The 16,173-nt window shown below is 41.5% G+C and overlaps 1 protein-coding gene across 6 annotated transcripts in view; it reads right to left on the reverse strand.

Annotated features, from left to right (window-relative positions):
- Window positions 1–16,173, reverse strand: part of TRPM6 (transient receptor potential cation channel subfamily M member 6) — a 93,406-nt gene that overhangs the window by 10,604 nt on the left and 66,629 nt on the right. For 4 of the 6 annotated variants that reach the window (XM_038123960.1, XM_038123959.1, XM_038123963.1 and 1 more), the window contains 6 exons: window positions 14,939–14,964; window positions 13,419–13,469; window positions 3,708–3,773; window positions 1,362–1,648; window positions 1,014–1,096; window positions 292–497 (listed from right to left, as the gene is read on the reverse strand). In XM_038123960.1, the coding sequence (XP_037979888.1) occupies window positions 292–497; window positions 1,014–1,096; window positions 1,362–1,648; window positions 3,708–3,773; window positions 13,419–13,469; window positions 14,939–14,964 (719 nt within the window). Of the gene's footprint in view, window positions 1–291; window positions 498–1,013; window positions 1,097–1,361; window positions 1,649–3,707; window positions 3,774–7,633; window positions 8,677–8,699; window positions 11,293–13,418; window positions 13,470–14,938; window positions 14,965–16,173 lie in introns of those variants that run through there. The other 2 variants (XM_038123961.1, XM_038123962.1) reach the window with 2 other exon arrangements.

Genomic DNA, 16,173 nt, shown 5'->3' on the forward strand with positions numbered 1-16,173 from the left:
AGGAAATGTTCCTGCAGTTTATCCAACTGCTCCCTGCAGTTTATCCAACTGCTCTTTCGGTCTTTCAGCCTGGAGGCATTTGAAGCAATATTATTTTCCCATTACACCTACGTTAACCTAGACTTGTTTCTATGGATTCTCATTTATTGGCATCACACAACAGATATCCAGAGGTTTTCTGAGCTTTGCATTTTATCATCTAAGTAAGAATTTGGCCCTCAGTACTAAAGTCTCTTTTGAGATTATTACTTTTCATCTGGTTTCGAATAGCAATCCTATGCTAGCAGTCACCTTGCATATCCAGGACCAGGAGCTCCCCACGGGTGTAGACGTAGGTCCAGTGAGAGAAGGCCAGCATCAGCTCTTCCAGCAAGCTGATGGGAGTAATCTCATCTCCATTATTGTTGTTGTATTTCTGAAATTCACCAGTCATGTACTTCTCGATGGTCAACCACTGCTTTGCTGCATGGCAGTAGATGAGGAAAACTTCCAGGAACCTGTAAATAGAAATATTGTCTGTCAGCACTCGTGAGGTAATGAGCATCCTCACAGTCAGCAGCCATCAAGATTCAGAGCAAGCATACCAAAAGAAGGACATGTCTTCTTTGGCTGGAGCATTTTCAACAACAGTAGGTAGGTACAAATGATAAAGAGAACAAAAGCTTTCTTGGTCTGACAACTCTCAAAAAAAAGCACCTGATCAGAAAGTATAGTTTATGAACAAAAATTATAAGCTGATTTACCCTAGTGCACTGTAAATGAATTACATCAAATCATTTTAGTTAATTATGTAAAAGGCAGCTCTTGCATAAGTCTGTGAAACAGCATGTTTATTTTTCCACTACATGTAACTATAAAGACAAACCTCAAAGCTGCCTACCTTTCCTCTTAAAAATTCATAAGCTATCCTTAGACATTATCATTACCACTGCATTATCATTGCAACCCACAACGGAAAAGGAGGCTGAAAAGAGAAACCTCTTTCACCTTGCGCCTAAAGACATTGAATTTACCTTGGAGTATAGGGAATAGTAGGAGGCTTCACTTGATTGAAGGTATAGATTAACTTCTGGGCAACCCTTTGCTGTTGAATCTCCTGAAAAAAAGACAATGTTATAAACACCACTTTGTTTTAATGAAGAAAGGTGTCATGAATTTTTCACAAAAAAACTGAACAATCACACGCACACACATACCCTGATTATCTACTTTTTACAAATAGGAGATACAGATACAACTTCCTCAAAACCTTTTTTCATTCCGAAAGATAACATCAAAACACATGTCAACCTTGTTGAAGACATTGACAAGTCTAACATCAGGCTACGCCTGATGTGTTGTTCCTTCAGGTCTGAACTCACCCTCAGACAGAGATGTAATACTGTGCCATGGTGAAAGATCTTTTGCCAAGCTTGAACCACCTCTGGCAGGAAAGACTTCACAATAAATACTTGTCCCAACTTTAATACATCACTTTCAGACCAAGTACAAATGACCTTCATGGCCCTCCGCAGACCCCCATCCATCTCCTCCTGTGACAGTACTTGGATCATTGCAGTTGTGCCACACTGGGACCAGGAAGACATGCTTTTATCAAGATTCATAGGTGAACTCTCTTCTAGCTGATAGACTGTTACTTCCTCTCCAGCTTAAATAAAAAGAAGTTTTGTTAGCAAAAGTCACTGCCAGAAACAGGAGAGAACAGCACTTTCATTTGGTGTCTTTAAATAACATACCTCTTTACACACCTTTCTAAGCCACTCTTCTTTAAAAAGAAAGCCTTCTATCATAACTGTTCATCTGTCTGAAAACTTCCTCAGCCTAAACTTACACTATTTATTCTTCTACACATTCATTCTTCTACTATGATAATAGGTGGTCCAAACCGCTTGTCTTAAGCCTCTAAACAAAGATAAATTCAAGACTTCCTGGATTCTTCCACAGAAACAGAGCTCACTGATACCCTAGTCCATAGCCGTCATTTAAAAGAACATATTTTTAAAGGGTCACCATTTTTATCTCCAGTGTATGAACTCTAAATATCCTGTGTGTAATTCCCTCTCTTTATGCACTTATGTGGAAGGGGAATTTTTAGTTAAGACTTTTAAGTTAATCATAATCTGTGGAACACTCCCTGAATTTTTCTTTTAACTTTGTGTTTCACAAAATAAACCCCAAAAAGCAATGAACACCCAAAGAAACCTCCAGGAGCAGAACATCTGAATTCAAATCTTAGTCTAAAAACAGTTTAAATAATAGTTTAAAATAATATTTAAAAAGAAATCTAGGGGGAAAATCATAATAACAAGGCAAATAATTTGCAATAGTTATTGAGTATTAGGATTTAATTTTGTAGTTGACACAACATTGGATGTAGTCAGGAGTACCACCTTTTGCTGCAGAGAGCTGAGTTTGTTTCAAAAATTGTGACTTGGCCATGATGTGATGAGCAAGGGAAATAAGATTGAAAAAGACATTTCCAGGAAAACAAGCTAAAGCAAATTATCAGGAAGCTTAGAGTTTTGGTATTTTAAACTAATAGTTTGATTTTTTTTCTAGAAATTCCAATGTTATATGAAATGATGAAATATTTGAGGTGTTCTGCTCCTGATGCTGTTGAATTCAGCAATTCAGGCACACTTTAATTTAAAATAAAGCAACTGGAAATGTCAGTACCTTACATAAAAGACAGGCACTTGAGTAAATACAGCATAACTAGACACATTTTTTTAATCTTACATTAAGTATTTTATTATCTTTTGACAGTTTCATACCTAGAAAGCTCTCCTAGGAGCTTCAAAGGTTAGAATGCTCAGTATCACCATGGCTATATTAATTAACTACAGCAATCAGGTCCCAAGAAATCCTACAATGCTACAAGTATTCAGTATCCACAATTAGTTGCTGTGAGACAAAATATTCTACCCATTGGGAAGGCAGCACCTAGATATCAAGAGTCTCGAGGCAGATCTTCTGCTGCTGTAAGCCAACACTGCACACTATTTTCAGAACTCTTCCCAAAAATTTGTGGATTATGCGCTACCATTCTTCAGTTACAGCAAAGATTCATTTCCTTGACACTAAAGACACTAAAAGTTTTCTGTGCCAGGTAAAAGGATAATGCTCTTTAAATCACTACCTGGTTTTCTTCTTGATGGCATATTCTATACATAGATTACATATGTATCTGTGTTTGTGTCAGTGTGTGTGAGAGATAAACAGAAAGAATGAAGTTATCAAGGTTTAGGGAAACTTCTGGCTGTCTTCAGCTATCCTAAGGATGGATACATAAAATATGGAGTTACACTCTTCTCTGAGGTTGACAGCAGTCACATGAGTACTAACAGATACGAGCTACAGCAAGGGAAACCCCAACAAATACAGACACGAATCCTGGATTCATGATTGGGTCAATCAAACAGTGGAAGAGGTTGCCCAGTGAAAATGAGTCTCCATTTATAGATATAATCAAAATGCAATTCAACAGTGCCTCAGCAATCTGGTCTGAATTGACCATGGAAGGAGTTGGAAAAGGTGACCACCAAAAGTCCCTAAACTATTGCACAACTACAACTCTATCTTGTTTTGTCTCTTTCAGAAAATAAGAACAGTTGAAATAAATCAAGACAATTTCTCAAACATGGTCTTTAAAAGATAATGCACCAACTATTTATAAAGCAAAACATAAGCAAGAAGTTGGTACTCACCAAAGAGCTGGACTGGTGTAAACGGTATGGTCTGAGCAAGTCTCATTAAGTTGTTTCTTTCAACAGCTGCAAAGAAAGAACAAAGATTTCACTGCTAGATTGAATAAACAAGCTGGCTAAGTTTCAAAAACGCTCGGCTGCACTTTACTGTAGTGCACAAAGCAAGGAGGAGGCAGCAGTGTGATACTGTGTCACATCTGATCACCATTTGTTTTACCCGGACAGCAACTCTCCTTTGCACCCTGTTGTGGTTCAGGAACGATATTCCCCAATTTGGTGTTCCCACTGAAACATGTCAAACCGTGCACCATTCTCCCACTCCTCCTCCTCCCCATGCCCTTCACTCTGCTGGGGCTGGAGAACTGGAGGCACAAAGGGTAAAGATCATGGGTTGAGATAAGAGCAGCTTGCTAGAAACAGCAGCAAGATAAGGAAATTAACAGCAACAACAAACTCATGACAAGGGGCACAAAAAATGAACAATTCACATGGAAAACCCCTGACAATAGACAATGCAGCACTACCTCGATCTAGAAGGGATCCCTGCTCCCCAGAAGAGATTCCCTTCCCCCCAAGCCTTGGCAATGACCTGACATGGTAGAGAATGACCTCTGGGTCCTAGCCAGGCCCCTGGTTGGCTTCTGCAAGTAATTTACCCTGTCCTAGTCAGAAACAGGACAGAAAGGTACCAGAGCTAGCATTAAAGTTTTGCATCTGGAATAATAAGCCAGATTCCAAATTCAGTCATTACTCTCACACAGACTTCAACAGGCTTCAGTCTCTTCTACAGGATTAACTTCAGTGTAATTTATAGTGACAGCTGACAGTCCAGGTCTCCTTTAGACATTTCAGAAGTTAATATACCCTAGGAAATGGAGATTAATTCTTCACTTTTCCTCTTTTAAGAAATCAAACATCCTTCAACAACCCAAATGCAACTGCCTCAGGCCTCAGCTGTACTACTTGTCCATTTAGGGGCAGGTTAGATGTAAACATCTGCAAGACTCTGGAGATGTGCCTTCTAAAAGAGAGAGTTTTCAGTGGAGATGACTGAGAACTAACTGATGACAAAAAGAAAAAAAAAAATTTAATAAAAACAACCAACTAATAAACCAACCAAAACCAAACCCCACAACAACTGGGAGGAAATGCAGGAGGTGACCTGCTTTAGTAAGGTACTTTTTGATACCCAGAAGCAATGAAATTAGGTCAGCACTCCACTTTTTCAACCCAGGCAAATTACGCTTGGTTGATTCAATGCTCTGCAAAAGCAAACTGGAGCAGGAAGTTTTCCTACACTCTGGGGGAACAAATAAGGAAACTATTTTAGTCAGTGGAGAATTAAAAAGTTGTGGCAAACTGGCACTGTAGAAAAGACTTCAGTTCTATTCTCCCATGCATGATGATGGTTAGCTAAAAGTCAGAAAGCATTCAGGATAACCAAAAGTGCCCAAATTTTTGTCAAGATCATTCAACACAGATTAGCTTATCTGTATCATCTACACCTTTTCTTTAGTTGAGACAAATAGTGGGATTCCACAGAACTCCAGGCATTTGCCGAAGAGAAGTCAGATACACCCTTCTTCTGTACCATGTCCTTCATGACCAAGTCATACACCTTCCAACCATATATATAGATATAGATCAAGATGTATATGTACATAAGCACTGGTATGTCCATAACCAATGGCCAAGATATCTGTAGAGTGCATTGAGCCCATGGCTGTGGGTTCTGTCTGTCCTAGATGCCTCCCAGGGCAGGAGGGCTGGTGTGCTGTCAGGTGGTTGCAAGCTGCATCACGAGCTTATGACCAGTGTATCTGGAGCAGTCCATACTCACTGTTATGGTTGTTATGGCACAGAGTGCCAGTGTCATTCAGCAACCTAAAATACACACACAGTTCAACATTACACTGTTCTCACTCAAAAATCAAATCCCCTTCAGGTACACATTGTGTTTCCCCATCCATCTGCATTTCTCTACAAGAGCAATCAGGTCATTGAACAAAATCAATCCCATGGGTGGGTTTGCCTTTGCTTGAGACAGGATTAATCAAACTGACTTCCCAAACATATTCCTTAGATGCACCACGGGGGCTTTATGCCCTTCTACAGTACATGAAGGTTTTGACTGAACTCAATCGGTGGAGCCTCTAGTGCTAACTAACCAGTTTTTGCTAAATGTAGATCCCAATATTTGAAAGTCCCACCAATGTTGTTTTTAGCAATCCATTTTATTGTTCAACCTTCCTAGAGGCTGGCGCATGACAGAGAACATGATATCCACTTCAATACTGTACTCTCTGACCCAGGGTTCTAGGAAGCTATTTGTGAAATGGGTCCTATTACCTTGTGGGGTTTCCTGCTCACCCAGGGATGCCAGATGTCGGGTCTTCTGCCCACCCAGGGACTCCAGATGTGGGGTTTCCAGTCCCTGGATTGTGGGTGACCCTGAAAGATGGAAAAGTCTCTCCTCTAACCCGTGCCTTCGAAGAAAGACTCAGTAGTCTTCTGTTGTCTGTTCTCAAGGTTGTTTATTGTTGGTTATCTAAAAGATTCTTCTCCCTGAACTGCTGTGGCCCATTCAGCAGTTCAGACAAAGGCACACTGCCCTCCCAGAGGGCTGGTGCCATCTTTTATATCATATATTACGTACTACATGTTTATACCTTTTCCCCAATACCTACTATCTATATTGAATAGTGACTTTCTACTCTAAACCAATCTGTGAGTGCCAACATCACCAAAGACATGGAGGCTAGGAAGGAGAAAGAAAGAGGACAGGGCACACCCAAATCCCTCCATCTTAGATCTCCTGACCCCCATGTACAAAACTTGGACCCCTGCGTACAAGGCTTAAAACCCCCCTGTACAGCACTCAAAAATCCTACCCTTCACTTTGTGATTATCTCTACTATGCTATCTAAACTTGTGTGTGTGTGGCTTGTAATTCTTCATACAGAGTTAGTAACTTGCTCCATGGGCTAAGATCAAAACCCCACGTGTGTCTTTGGCTGCATGCCAGGGTCTCAGATGCTTTTGACCCGGGTCTGGAACATCCGAGAATGTCTGTGGGACATTCTGAGTTCCGACATTACCTGACTGACCTCTTTCTGGGGTGCAAAGACAGTGTTCTGGGAGTGGGGTGAGGCACAGGGTGCATCTCCGCCATCCAGTGTTTTTCTCTTTGCCTGTAGAATGAGCTTGCCTTGGCACATGTGCAACACAATCAATCTGCCAGGCCTCTCCATATTTGTATTTTAACCATCATCCCCCATACCACAGAGGCTTTACCTTCTTCTCATTTCAGCACATTTCACAGCTATAAATAATGCCCATGGTTAAGTCCACCCCTCACTCACAAGCCCATCTGTATGTTTCATCTCTTCCCTGGTGACCTGGGGTGTCATTGGCCCAATGATTCAGAAATAATTCACCCTTATGCTGCCAGTCCAGGTCCACCCAGGACACTTTAATCTTGGCAGCCCAATCCACTTGTTCATGATTGTGATGCTCTTCAGCAGCCCAGCTCCTGGGGGCGTGTGCAGCTACATGATGTGCTTTTACAGCCAGCTTCTCTACATAGGCATTGGTGTCTTTCCAGAGCTCAGCAGCCCACATGGGTTTACCTCGGCTTCGCCTATTTATCTTTTCCCACTGCTCAAGCCACCCCTGCAGTGCATTTATTGTCATCCACAAGTCAGTGCTGAGGTGCAGCACTGGCCATTTCTCTCATTCAGCGACATCTAAAGCCAGCTGGATGGCTTTCAGCTCTGTGACCTGACTTGATCCATCTTGTCCCTCCACAGCTTCTGTGACTCACCATGTAGAACTTCATACAGTAGCTTCCCAATTTTTGATGGGAGCACCCTCCAACACAGTGGAAACATGAGTGAAGAGACCATTTAACTTTTCATTTTCTGGTAACTGAGTAAATGGTGGGACTTCCTCAGCACAAGTCACCTTTCCCTCCTCTGCTTCCAAAGATATTCCAAAATTTTCATCTTTGAGCCAGTTTGTGATGACTTCCAAGATTCCTGGGTGCTTGGGATTTCCTATTGAAGCTTGTTGTGTGATCTGAGTGATGCACTTACTCCATGTGTCGTCAGTGCCATGATGTGTGGCAGGGACTTTCCTCTCTGAACATCCAGCCCAGCACTGTCAGTCAGGAGGAGCCATGCTTTGGTGCCAAAACTTCTGAACCAGCTCAAACCCCTTCATAAGCTGCCAGGGCCTTTTTCAGTTGGAGTATGGCAGGCCTTGAGTCCTTTGTATTCTTCACTGCAGAACCACAAGGATCATCCTCAAGCCTCCATGGATGCATTTTGCCAGAGACTCCAGGAAGGACCATTCTCCCTATAAGCAGTGTAGAGCAGTTTTCACATCTTGTCCAGTCCTAACTGGCCCAGGGGCTACTGCTACAAATTAATCTCCTGTTTAATTTGTTCAAAAGCTTGTTGTTGTTCAGGATCCCATTTAAAATCATTCTTCTTCTGAGTCACAAGAGAGAGAGAACTCACAATCTGACTCTAATCTGGACTATGTATTCACCAGAAACTCACAGCATGTAGGACAGCCTGTATGTCCTTGCTGCTGCTTGGTGGGGACATAGTTACTATTTTGCTGACCAAGTCCGTTGGAATCTGACAATGTCCATCCTGCCATTTTACTTTCCAATACTGAATTTCTGGCACAGGTCCCTAAACCTTACTTTGACTTAAGGCAGGACTGGCCTTCAGGATGATTTGAATTATCTTCTCCCTTTTCTCAAAAGCTTCCTCTGCTGTGTTGTCTCACAAGTTGATGGCATTAATGTACTGCAAATGTTCTGGAGCCTCTCCCTTTTCCAGAGCAGACTGGATCAGTCCAACACAAATACTGTGGCTGTCTTTCCACCTCTTGGGCAGCTGGTTCCAGGTGTACCGGACATCCCTCCAAGTGAAAGCAAACCACGGCCTGCCCTTTGCTGCTAAAGGAATAGAGAAAAACACATTTGCAATATTGATGGTAGCATCACTCTGCTGCCTTGCACTCAAGTTCATACTGAAATTCCAGCATGTGTGGGCACAGCAGCGCTCAGTGTTGGTGTGACTTCTTTCAGTCCACTGTCAGTCTCCACTGTTCACTGGACTTACACACTGGCCACATAAGGTCATAAAAGAGTGAGCAAGTTTTGGTGGTCACTCCCTGACTCAGCGGTTCAAGAATCACCTCATGGATGGGGTCATGGAATCCTAGTTGGAGTGATACTGCTGATACTGCACTCTTGTGGTAGCTACCACTCTTGTGGTACCTGTTCTTCTTCAATCCTCAGCCACCTCACAGCAGAGGGGTCCTCTGAGAGACCAGGCAAGGTGTTCAGTGGCCTAACTTCCTCTGTCTCTACAGCTCTCCCAAAAGCCTAATTTTTGGGTCATTGAAATATCCTCTCCTGAGGTAATCTCTGCCAAGGAGAGGCCTCTGGGCCAGTCACAATGGGGTGTGTTTGCCATTTGTTCCTAGTCAGAGTCACTTCAGCTTCCAGCACATGTGTTGGGAGCCCCCTTTCACCCCAGAAATAGAGATGGATTCCACCCCTACATATCTTGATGGCATCAGGGTACATTGTGCTCTAGCGTCAACTAAAGCCCAATACTCTTGTGAGTCTGATGAGCCAGGCCATGAGATTCACACAGTCCAATAGATCTGGTTGTCCCTTTCCCCTGGACAAGGAAGGACCTGGCTGGAGGAAGGACCCCTCTAATTCTTGTCAGAGAACTGTTCACTTCTTCTAAATACAAGATGAAGGTCCCTTCAAGAGGACTGAAAGTAACACCAGCCCTTCTATTCTGTCTGAGGACTTGCTCATTGGTAACCAGAGTGACATTTGGCGGTTGTTCTTCCTTTCAACTCATGTACTTCTGCTGCTAGGGCAGAGCTGGGTTTTCCATCCCACTTCTTCAGGCCTTCTTCATGGTCACACACAAAAAAAACCCAGGTTGCCTCATGGTGTGTGTACCTTCTCTTGAGTATGGGGGTACTTGATCCCAATAGCAGAGACTCTGGTCCATACTGGTAAAGCATGGAAAATTTCCTCTTTAGCTTGCTTGATGGGCTACTAAGCAAATTCACAGATGATAAAAAAATGGAAGGAGATGTTGACTCTCTCAACAGCAGAGAGGCCCTGTAGAGAGATCTTTCCACAGCCAAGGTGGAGGCCAGTAGGGAGGAAAAAAAGATGATCTTCATATTGCCAGAGCTAGATAGTCACCATTCCCTCACACTTGACAGGAGTTGTCTCTGAGAGTTTCTGTTCTATCCTCAATCCTTCCTTTTGTCAATGCCCACATCCTGGGACAGGGATCCCAGGTGATTGGTTGCACTACCATATAGTTTCATATCATGGGCTGTGATATCCCAACATCAGAGCCACCAGGTCAGTGGGGACTCTCCTCACTGGTGGCTGAAAATTTTTCGCATACCTTGCAGCTCACCTAGGGGGTGATTTTCTCTGGTCCTGCTTCCCATTCTGAGGGCCCTGCTTCCTCTTCAGTAGGCAACTTGTTTGGGCTTGAATTTTTTCTTCTGTATAGGAGCAACCGGTACCAGCATGGGTTGTTCCTGTGCTTCAGCTGCAGTTTGTGTGGCTACAGTGCCTGTTGTTCTGCTTTCCTCTTCTTCCCCCTGAGAGTGTAGTCTAGTATTGAGAGCAGTCTGATAAAGAGTAACAGGGCCCTGCACATTGCAGAATTTTGTGTTTCTCTGGAATTGCCACAGCATATTTCTTCCAAATATTCTGCCACTATAACAGGGTCCTGTAGTTATTCAGGAGTGAACTTCCAAGCCATTGGATCACAATAATCCTTCAAAACCTGGCCCATTTTCTCCCACATCACAGGCCAATCATGACTATCTACCCTCAGGGTAGATCTCTGAAAGACCCTCCTAAGAATCCCTTCTTCTAATTAGGGTGTAAGAATGCACTGAAGAGACCTGGCAGACTTAGCAACAAAAGCGTGATTTCCTTAATATACAAGGGGAATTTAAAATCCTCCAAAGCTGTTGTAACAGCTTTCCTCAAGAAGGAAAATGGAGTGTAAAGCTGGGGAAAATAATCTTTCCCTGTTCTGCTCACAGGCTGGGTACAACTATTATGGAGACCTAGAATCATAGAATATGATGAGGGACCCATCAGGAAGCAGATCCATAAGGATCATCAAGTCCAGCTTCTGGGCCTGTGCCTGAGAGTCACACTGTGTGCCTAAGAGTGGTGCCCAAACACTTTGTGAGCTCTGTTAGGCTTGGTGCTATGACTGCTTCCTTGGGGAGCCTGTTGCAGTGCCCAAACACTCCCCAGGTGAAAAACCTTTTCCTGATATCCAGCCCAAACCTGACTAACTAACCTCTGACTCAGCTTCATGCCAGTTCATTGAGTCCTGTCACTGGTCACAAGAGTGAAGAGATCAGTACCTGCCCCTCTGCTTCCCTTCATGAGGACGATGAAGACAGCAGTAAGGTCTCTCCTCAGTCTCCTCTTCTCCAGGCTGAACAAGGCTTCTGCTGACGAGGCTTCTGCTCCAGACCTCATGGCCCTCTTTCAGATGTTCTGTAATAGCTTAATGTCTGCTTTATGTTGTGGTGCCCAAACTGCACCCATCATATCTCACTCTGTTCATGAATTCCCTCCTTCCAAAGAAGCAGGCTCTCTGGGAAAGCCCCTTGCACATTGCCTAGAAGGACTTCTGCTATCTCCTCATCCTCCTCCTTTCACAAAGGGCTGCTTCTGTATCCTGCTCCTGCCAACTCCAGTACAGCAACACACACTCACACTGTGCTGATGAGATGCCTTGATCCCAACTGCCTTCATTGCCTGTCTGGTCAGGGTTAGAAGTACCTGGAGATTTAGGAAGGTATGACAGGAAAATCCAGACTTCTCTGCAGAGAGTACTGTTTCTTTATTCAGGCTTCTTGCCAAAAACCACCAGTAACATTATTGTATCTCCCTAACTTGCAGCATATTTCTCAGGCAAACACCTTCAAAACTTCAGAGAGCCAACCAAATATTTATGGATTTGTGTTCACAATGACTGGGTTATCAGGAAGGGGAAGAGAGGTGTAAAACAAAGCGCTCCTAGAACTAGGAGGCAACTTGGATGCTACTGTTCTGACTGTCTAATTTCCCTATTCAATGGATGAAGGCAAAAGAATCATCCAAAGCAGAGGGTGAACCAAAGCAGAGTCAATCACAGAAGAGCTGTACTTCTTTGCAGAGTGAAAAAAAGCCATGGTGACCAACTCTAGAGCTTATGTAAATTATGGAGTTTGGACAGCAGTTATCCTTCTTTTAAGATTACCTCTTTAAGCAAAATGTATTTGGAGATTATTGAGACCAGAAGGGCAGAGCAAAGGGCACCCATGACATATCCACCCCATGAACTGGGGTCCTCGTTTGAGATGATCTGTACTTCATACTCCAGTTCAAGGTTGTTTACACACACTAAATTCAACAAGAATTGATTACTATGTCTGAACGGTGTTGGAGCATGGAATGAAAAACAAGATCTTCCTGGGGTGCTGCACTAAGAGCACACGGATCATGAAATCACTGCATAGCAGAAAGAAGGATGTGAGCAGAGGAGCTGCTAAAATCTGTGCCATCTGCCAGACTCTGCCAGCAGTCTCTCTAGAACTTTGAGAAGCCATGTGACACGGACTTGTAGCAGATGCTAAACTTGGGACAAAGATCCAGTTCTTTTGGGTATGCAGAGAGGCGGGATTAGATTTGCTTTCTCAAATTGGTAGCAAAAGTAACACAAAAGCAGTATATGGTACAGAATTCTAGTGCAGCATTTTTGGGCCTAGTTGGCTAAATTGTTTCCTAATCTTCCTGAGGAAAGAAAACCTACACTGAAAACCTCTGAAAACATTTGTCAGCTCATAAGGGAAACCACTTCTAAAAAGTCCAACATCATCGCAAGTAGCATGCCTGACAAACAGCAAATCAATACCTGCAACAATGCTACCATGCCAGAGAAACTACGCCTGTACAGTTGATTGCAAGCCAGGAGGTGTTATTCCCAGTGAAAACTCTGTAGATTTTGAATTTAAGAAGGCTGCTAACAGTTTATTCCAGCCCTGCCTGCACCGGAGGCCAAATCCTGTGGGCAATGGTGACACCTACTGGCAATTTCTGCTCTATTCTTCTCCTGGAAAAACTGACATCCAGGCTTTGTGGGAAAATCTGGGCAGACTAAGCTTGGGGAAAGGCAGGACTACAGGAAATTAACATTCAAAGGATTTTCTTCCCTGCCAGATTTTCGGGAGTTCATAGATATACAAACACAGATTAAATAGTACAAGACCAATTAACTGAAGAAAAGAACTCCAGAAAGTACAAAGGAAGGGACTGACAGCTATAAACAAAATAGTGCCTCTTCTGCCTGCTCAGGAAGCTGACCTGTATTCATGATTTCCACTGATATTTTGAAAGTGATTATCTACATTCGGCTCTGGATTTGCCAAAAATACCCAGAATGAAGCAATTATCAACAGAAAAAAAAATCAATAATCCTTTCATTGGAGTGTTAGACATGAATTAACACAGATCCTTCTTAGCAGTGGGCAGTTGTGCAAGTCCTCAAAATGAAAATCACAGTGGATGACAGAGGGACAGCTAATGTTTGTTTTAATTTCTTAAATTCCTCAGCTGTCATTCTTGTGCCTCCTGCTTACCTGAGTAGTGAAGATGCAAATCTTGAGATGTTTTCAAGCAGGAGAAGATATCTGGAATAATGTTTAAAGGATTGTTGTATTAATTATTACAGCAGACACAAATGTATAATTTTTAATTCCTTCCATCCCAGAGTTTGTCACAAAACAGATTAATCAGAATTGCTGGCTCAGCATTCTAAAGAGGAATTAACTTACAGCATCCAAAGTGCTGTTAAAATATAAGCAGACTAACATTTTTGGTGATTACATATGCTCAGACAGATCAAATTTTGTCGAAAAATGTTTGCTTTATAAAAAAGGCTTTTTAATACAACCAAGAAAAATTAATATATTTTCATTAATTAGATGAAATAATTTTGTTGTCCTGGAAAACCATCCTTCAAAATGCCAGATTTCAGTATCTACATATACTGTACTGCTATTAATTTTCAAAAAAAATGATATAATCAAAACAATGTCCACCAAAATTTTTTTTAACTTTACATTTTTCTTCTTGGTGTATTCCATTTGCTTTCAGTCCCTTATCTAGTGAAAGAGATCTTATATGAAAATATCTATGGATATTGGGGTAAGGGTCAGCATTTTTCACTCCCCTTAGTGATTCAAAGTCCCTTGTGATTTTTTTCTTGCTGGAACCATCTTACTTTGGCAGCATTTTGCATGTTGCAAAAAAAACAAAACATGAAAAGGGGCCTTTTGAGAATGGGAAAACTGGATTTTAATCAAAACAATGGTGTGCTCTAGAGAGCAGCCTTACAACTCAGTGTGCTTGCAGCAGAATGCTTCAGCAATGCAGTGTTTTGTGCACAGATGGACTGGCAAAGAGAATCACTTGAAGTGGAGATAAGACTAGGAGCAATTCATTCCTGCACCACAGCTAATCTCAAAAAGAGACAGGTGCCCAGATGCTCAGCCTCGTACAGTTAAGTGTCATGCCAGGAAAACTGGGAGATAGATGGACTAAAACATAACCAATACCCCACTAACACTCTGCTTTTGAGGAACAAACTGATTCCTCACTATAACCTTGAATTTCTTAATTGGACATTTCATAATAAATTCAGCCCTTCACAGACTTCAGAATTCTAGATAGACAACCCAAACAGAGGTCTTTAAAAAATTGCAATTTGAAAAATCAAGCATATATTAAAAATCTTATAACTTCAGACATACACCCTGGTTTAACCCAGGAGATCCCTTGGACTGTCAGGGATCAAAGCAGCAGCATCTTAAAGAGTTTCTTCCTGCTGAAAGGACATTACTGGTCAGACTAGAGTGAAAATAAATCCTTTTCTTTTAGGATTATGCAGTTGTTATGAGAAAAACATGAGATTTTTTATGTTTCTCACAAAAATCTTTCACTTTAAAGTAAAAAATAGTTATTAACACATGAAACAATATCTGCACTATAATCTTCAACTACACTAAATTAACATGTTTTTGGATTTTGTACTTCAGAGTTATCTGCATGAGAATTGTGGATGGGACTTAATATCAGTGACAAGCAATGAAAAACTTACTGTCCGTTTCCTCTGGAGCTCTCAATCTGTTTAAAAGCAAATATTTGATATTTTAATCCAACATTTCTGTCACTAAGCTAAAACTAGTACACATGGATCATATGTGACTCAGCAATCTTAAGGCAAAATAACCCTCAGTGCAATTTTATTCAACAAAGCCACGAGCAAACAATTTTCAGGCACTAAAGGACTGACACATTTTTCTACATGTTTCTTTCTCTGCTTTATGTTGAAGCGCTCTTGAGTCTGCACTGCTATTCACATCTTTTACACTACAATAACAGTATCAGTTACAGAGCTTTCAATCACACACACAACTCTTCATTTTTTAGTCAATGCTGAGATGTATAAACAGTTACTTTTATCATTACCATTCCTTGTACAAGAACATGCTTTTAAAATTGGTGATTCTTTGGATTAACAACTCTGATTGCAAAAAGACTGCTTCATTAAAGCAGTCTTTGTTACAGAACACAGAAGATATGAGTCGCCTCATAGACCAGGAATATCCCACTGAAGACAACAGACTAAGCAACAGATTCAGGCCACTCAACAGCCCCTACATCCTGCTGGTAAGTGTGCAATTTGTCTACTCTCTATAATTGATGGGGTGTAAAAAAAGAAAAAAGAAAAAAGACTTTAAAAACCCCAAACCCACGACAGCAGCAGAACACCCAACCCTACCCCCCAGCCCCACACACATACAGAGTATGCATAAAACGCCCAGTAACTTTTTTCTTCCCCTTCCCATGGTGACATCACATGAGATGTGAAAGCTTTCTATTATCTTCTACTTATTACCTGTGCAGTGCTGAAAAGAAAAAAGGAAAACAAACAAACAAACAAACAAAAACCCAACCAAAACAGAAATCTAGAAGAAATTGATGAAAATAGGAAGGAAAAGGAACCTATAGAAACATATTTTTCATATAGCAAAAATAATACTAATATTATGATAATGATTAATCAATCTGGGAAAAAAAATAAAAACCTCACAAGAAAATGGAAACCACTTATGAAACCAGTATACTTTCACTACATGTCATCAAAGCTTAATAACTTCTGAAAATGCATGAAGAAAAGTGAGCTAAATACTTAGTAAATGTACAAAAGAGATGAATCAGTCAATGAGAGAAGTTTTCAGGAGATGCTAGCATTGCAGTTATTAAAAATTATTAAAAAATAAAACATGCAATTGCACAGCAAAAGCAAATGCAACTTTTCATGCTGACTAG

This window comes from Motacilla alba, chromosome Z (genome assembly GCF_015832195.1).
Source record: "Motacilla alba alba isolate MOTALB_02 chromosome Z, Motacilla_alba_V1.0_pri, whole genome shotgun sequence".
In the NCBI taxonomy this organism is placed as follows: Eukaryota; Metazoa; Chordata; class Aves; order Passeriformes; family Motacillidae; genus Motacilla; species Motacilla alba.